Source organism: Sturnus vulgaris, chromosome 3 (assembly GCF_052056855.1).
Source record: "Sturnus vulgaris isolate bStuVul1 chromosome 3, bStuVul1.hap1, whole genome shotgun sequence".
Taxonomy (NCBI): Eukaryota; Metazoa; Chordata; class Aves; order Passeriformes; family Sturnidae; genus Sturnus; species Sturnus vulgaris.
This window is the reverse complement of record NC_142245.1, coordinates 80203455-80209579: the sequence shown is the minus strand read 5'-3', so window position 1 is coordinate 80209579 and position 6125 is coordinate 80203455. Positions and strand designations below refer to the sequence as shown.

The 6125-nt window shown below is 40.3% G+C and overlaps 1 protein-coding gene across 1 annotated transcript; it reads right to left on the bottom strand.

The window, feature by feature from the left end:
* Nucleotides 1–2731: 2731 nt before the first annotated feature.
* On the bottom strand, nucleotides 2732–5540 carry CGA (glycoprotein hormones, alpha polypeptide). Its single transcript, XM_014877781.2, has 3 exons — nucleotides 5441–5540; nucleotides 4354–4538; nucleotides 2732–2937 (listed from the first exon to the last, which is right to left on the bottom strand). Exons 1-3 carry the CDS (start codon nucleotides 5538–5540, stop codon nucleotides 2860–2862), a joined length of 363 nt encoding a protein of 120 aa, XP_014733267.1. The 3' UTR covers nucleotides 2732–2859.
* Between the last annotated feature and the right edge of the window lie 585 nt (nucleotides 5541–6125).

Genomic DNA, 6125 nt, shown 5'->3' with positions numbered 1-6125 from the left:
TCTGCCCTGACCTTTTCATGCTCGTCTCTGACATATTGGTCTTCTAGTTGCTGCCACCAAGATCTATGGGTTCTTTCTCCAGTTGCTAGCACTTACCTATTGCAGCACTCACATGTGATACAAAGTTTTGCCCGGTCCCCAAGCACCCACGACACCGACAGCAGGCTCATTCCCCCTTCCCACCGCTTAGGGAGCCAGGATCCCCCCCACTGCTGTGCCCGAGGACAATCCCTAATGGCCCATCAAGCAGTGGCAGTAGGGGTCTGGTCTGCCTTCTTGTTTCCTTTACCACCTGCTGATAAGTTTGTGTATCTGCATGCTTATTCCATTCCTTTTCCTTGTTATGTATTGCTACTTCTAAACTGGAAAGTTAGAGCCAGGTAACTTAGAGAGGCCAATGCTCCCCATCCCACACAGCCTCACAATACACATTTTGCAAGCTCTTGGTGCCTGAGATGGCCTGAGGGGGAGAGGGATCCATGAGTTGAGGGGCTCACTACTGAAAAGCTTGGTACAAGCAAGAGGGGAAAGCCGCTGAAGAAAACGCCAGGCATCCTAGCAGGACACAGAGCTAGAGCATCTCTTTATATTTTCTTTTTCTTTCTTTTTCTTTTTTCTTTTTTTTTTCTTTTTTTTTTTTTTTTTTTTTTTTTTAAGCATAGGTTTCACTCTAATTTATATTTCTATGGTTTTACAAAGCGAAATATGGAAGTTGATTCAGAAATTCCAAACAAAAGTTTGCTGTGCTGCAACTGTGGGCAGCACAAGTAGACAAGCAAGGGCTCAGTTCTGCCGGAGGAGATGATTTGAGTAAGATGTTATCCAAGAAGGTTGGCAACACAAAAAGGCACATCGCTCCTGCAAGCGAACCTCAGGGAACATGTTTCCCTGCTCTCCTTTTCAGTCCTGTCAAAGTTATGAGAAAACGCGATACCATTCCCAAAGGTAATCATTCTGCAGCTTCAAATCAGTCCTCTCTCTCATTGCCCAGGAATCTCAGGTAGGACCTGGCTTTCCTGCAAAAGTAGCCACATCAATCACGCTTAATAAAATTGTACGGCAGCTTGGAATTGTGAGTCAGCCACAGCAGCTGCTCCACACGTATTCCCATAATGTTTGAGTGATGTTCCGGAATGAGAAATTAGACTTCTCATCCTGAAACCCTGTGCTGCTGGTGTTACTAATCTAATCCTAAAGAGCATCCTACTGAACTGTCTCTCCTCTGACCAAAAGTAACATGGAAGCAAATGAGACTTAGATAAAGCACTGAGGGAAAAGCTTTCCAGAATATTGAAATTTTCCAGAATAGTAAGAATAATGAAGCAACGAGATCAGTCTCCTTCACAAAATCGGGTTTTTTTCAAGACTAAGTCCGGCAAAACGTCTCCTAGGAATGGCAAGATGAAGCTACGACATAAGAGGGGGTTAAGGGGTTAAGACGTGGAGATCAGGTTAGTAAGGTTTATTGAATATACACTGAAAAATGCTTCTCTAAGAACCTCATCTCTTCTACATACGAAAAGTCTTTTCTTCTCCACAAAGCCCCATGATTGTATTCTTAGCAAACAGCCCCGAATTTGCACTCCAATAGACAGAAGGGTGGGTGATTGGTGGATTTAAATGATCATTAGAAGCCTATCTTCAGCTCCTCAAATTCCCCATCACAGCTTAGCCCTGGGGTCCGTCTAAACTACTTCAGTCCTTTGGCATCGGCACAGGTTTCAGCCACGGCCATGGGCCGGGATAGCCACCCCCGCAGCCTCACTCCAAGAAATCTTCCCTATCCCCACTGGAATGTCTTCCTGCTATCCTCACAGCTTCAGCTGCAGGGAAATTCCCCACAAACATATCTGAGGCTTTTTGAGTCAGCACATTTAAACTCTTGCAGCCAGTGACAGAAACAACGATTATGTTCTCACACCAAAAATTAGGAGGAAAAGCAAGAAAATTGATTCACTTCAGTTCCCATGGGAAGGCTTCAGACCTGTGAGCAGCTCCTCCAGAGCTCCCGATGCAGCCTGCTACAATTAAACAAGATCTTGATACTAATGTCAGGTGTTATGAGTACATATTTTGTGATCGTCTTCTCACCTAACACATTCCCTACCTTTTCCATTTGTATACCTGGGTCTAGCACAAGGAATTTGGGAACTACAAAACCTTATGCTATGATGAAGACAAGCAAAAGGTAAACAGCTTAAGCAGCTAATACTGTTGTATGACTATTCCACCATTGCTACATGAAAATGTACAAAAATACTTTATAATGTGTGATTTGCCTATCTATATGGGAGGAATACAAAAGATGGCACAGAAAGACAGAGTACTGTGCATGGATGATATATTGTTATACTTTCTGCCCATTAGGTAAAATAAAAACTGGAAGAAAAGCAGGAGAAACAATACATTGCATCTTCAAAAAATCTAGTCACTAAGTAGATAAGGGGGAAAATAATTCTTCTTCTGTTCAGTTTCCCACCCCTCTCTTCTTTTTTCCCCTCTCTCCCCCATAAAAAAAGTCTAGAAATTTCAATTGCATCAGAATCTATTTTTGTATGTTAAGCTAATAAATCACCATTTTTTCCTCAATAAACATTGATGATTTAACTGACAGTTTATTTTAAAAATAGATCAAGCATTTGGTCATATAAGTGCTGTATTTTATCCCTAATGGAAATAATTACACTTACTTAAATGCATGAAGAAGCAAGGAGGAAATAAAATAGCCATCTATCTTATCCAGAGGTCTACCCGGAGTCTTTACCAGAAAACATAAGGTTTTACACTGTGGTGCTATAAAAGCTGAAAAACAAATGTTCCATTCACCGTTGTCCTTGACCATTAACAAAGGGACAGGTTTTAGGATTTATGATAGTAGCAGGTACTGCAGTGACAATCTGTATGGTTCTCTATCTTCACATTGTCCTTAAGGGTAATCTTAAAAAGAAAACACACACATATAACAAGTAATTAGGATTAGCTGCGCAGTAAAAACAACATTGTCAAGTAAAATATGTCTGAAAACTTTTTCTTAACTACAAAGTACACAGGCCCTTTGGGGTACATGTACTAGAATGACCTCAACACCAACCCATGAAGCTGCATCATCACTGGTTTTGGAGCTGTAATGTGAAGGGTTTCAGTAGTGACATGCATAGTTACATAATTAGCTGCTCTTTAACTTGGACACTCCTTAAAGCGTCTAATTTTCCAAAAGTGTCAAGTAACAATATATGGAAAATCAGAAAATATCCTTAAAATACATCCCATGGGAATTATAAAAACAAAGGCAACAAACTGAAGAGTCACCTTCATATTTAAGCTCAACCAAATTCTAGCTGCTGCCTCTGGGCAAATATAGCATTGCCAATGTAGAATAAGATCTATGTTCTCCTCAGGTGAAGAGCCAGGATTGATTCAGCATAGTTTAATGTCAGGTATCTGACTCATCATCACAGCTAGTGGAGACCCAGTGCTCACCAAGCCTCCAGCTGTCACTCTAGAAACACTTTCATAGGTTCTGTGTCTGCCAGCCATACTCATATGACTTCAGTGCCCTAGGGTATTTGAAATGCACCAAAACTGTGAGTGGGTAACTCAGCTGAACCTCTAGCTGACACATTTAATGAGCCTGATTTAGGTTACCATAGGATAGACACCTTAGCTTGTTTCAACTCTCTCACCATTTATTACATAAAATGTAAGGTTTCTTCACTTGGACCAGAAGCACTCCCAAAATAATCAGATTTAGAAGAATCTTTACAAGAATCTTCCAGATGAATGTTTAATGCTCACTGTACTTGTACACATTTACAGTTTCATCTTGGTTATACTATTAAAAAGTAGAACACCAACTCAATTAATCTCATGAGCACAGATGGGTTTTTTTGGCCCATCATTCCCACATATGTAATTGATAGTATTGATCAGACACCTTCCCAGAGAAGTCCTGTCTATGCAGGAAAGACACAAGACAATCAACTTATTAAAATCAAATACGCACTGCATAGCATTTTAGGGGAGGGTGCACATTCAGGAAAGTGGAAAATACTTGGACAAGTCCATCACCAGAGCTGCAGGTGTCATCAGACAAAGCAGTTTCATAGAATTCAGTGGCACTGCACCAATTTCCTCATCCCAGCTGAATATCAGACTTCCTACTGGTTGATGCTTTAATTTCTTCTTAAGAAAAAAAAAAAAAGGAACAAGCCACAAAGGACATAAATGCCACAGATTCTTCCCTCAAACTTTTCTCCAGTGTTCTCCAGCAAAACCATATTCTTTACTATTCACTGCTTCAGCTTAATATTGCGTTCTAAAAGAAGCTTAAGAAGACCTCATTCTCACCCTCACCTTGGTAAAAGCCTTTGCTACGCAGCATGTTGCTTCTGATGTAATGTTCTTTGGAACAAGCATGGTCTTCTTGGACCTCATTGGAGTGGGATAGGCACGGGAGAAACAGCACCCAGTGCACTGGTAAATGGGTGCTCCTGGCTTGGAAAAGAATCTGTTCTCCCCTAGCTTGCACTCAGGGCAACCTGCCATAAAAATATGAGGAAGAGAATTTTACTTGGTTTCCAGCTGTATTTTCATTTTCAAAAAGAAAGCGGAAAGTGCAGGCCAAAAAAGGAAGCACAAGCCACATTCTGCTGCTTGATGTCTGCAGAACAGAAAAGCACAGCCACCAAAGTTCTCCTCTTTAGGTTTTTTCAACTCTGCAACACGCACCAGCTGTAAAACTAGGCTGTGGCTTTCTAGGTAAACCACAAGCACTACTGGATCTTTGGTTTTTTTTCAATTTTGTTGATAATTGTGAAGGTTTGTTTCTGTCTACAGCACTAGCTATCCCTGGAAAACTTCCTACTAGCTGTAGGAAGCAGCAGGATTTGTAGTGCTTCTTAAACATTGCCTGTTTTCAGGTAAGATTCTGTTATCAAGAGCTTTTTAAATGTTCCGTGGTACCAAGATTTTTGTACATCGCACTTTTTTATATTGTATTTGAGGCTAAATAAAATAAAATTCTAATATGTGTCTTTTATAGAATACGACACCACCAGCATCCCATATTCTGGGATCTGCATAGGAAAATATTCTGCATATTATGAGGAGAAGTTGTGGTTCTGCTGTTCCTAATGTTACATTGTCATTTAAATTGCAGGAGTACAAAAAACCAAACATTTCTGTTCAATAGTGTTTCAAGGATTAAGGTTACCCACATCAACTTAAGGACATGGTCATCTGGGACATCGTTGACCTAGAGAAATTAAATTTAGGGAAGAAATAGGAAGCATGCTCATAGTGAAATTATCTTGATTTATTATACCCTCATTGTCAATAAAGGCAACTGAATGATAAAATTTATGGCCATATTTATAAAATGTAAAAATTTAATTAATATTCTTTATAATTTTTCTATTTCTGAATGTTGAAAGCAGCTTACCCTGCATAAGAAATTCTTCATCTGGGAAAGTATGAAGAAGATGTAGAAATACAGACAAAATGGTCAACGTGACAGCTGCATACTTCCCATAGCAATCCATGATCTGTTTAGAAATGCAAATATACACATTTTTGAAGGCTGAGACCAAAGGCAGGATGAAAAGAACATGGTCCCTGCATGACAGGGGTTACTAAAGTGGAGAGAAACAAAGTTTATGAGCCAAACTAATATGCAGAGCTTTCCAATGCAATGAATGAAGGCAGTGGAAACAAGCATCTTCCTAATTAAGACAGAAAAAAAAAAAAAACAGATGAAAGAGAATGATCTGAAGCTCAGCTAAGCAGAATGGCTAAGAGGCTGATAATGTGGTAGTTGCCAGGTGGCAAGGCTGGGTGCTGGGTACAAGTAACTTCACCTCCTCACTCCCACCTGCCCAGTGAGTCAGTTCATGCTGGCAGAAAACAGAGGATAAAGGAATTAAAAGCAGCCAATAACGATCGGGAAGAAAAAACATTGGCAACAATTTTGGAAGCACTAGAAATAAGCATTAGAAGAGGTATCCAAAAGCCAGTTCAGTGTATGCGTGTAGCTATGCATACGGGCTCCATGCAACCTGTGATTTTCCATCTCTGCTTGGACTTCTGAAAGCTTTGGAAGCATTGAACATGGATGTCAGGCTCCTGAG

Excerpts from the sequence above, each read along its gene's own strand:
- CGA (XM_014877781.2), bottom strand. The coding sequence starts at position 5,540 with ATGGATTGCTATGGGAAGTATGCAGCTGTCACGTTGACCATTTTGTCT. Across the intron at positions 4,539-5,440 it reads TGAAGAATTTCTTATGCAGG|GTTGCCCTGAGTGCAAGCTA; the intron begins GTAAGCTGCTTT and ends TTTTTATGGCAG. Across the intron at positions 2,938-4,353 it reads TAGCAAAGGCTTTTACCAAG|ATTACCCTTAAGGACAATGT; the intron begins GTGAGGGTGAGA and ends TTTCTTTTTAAG.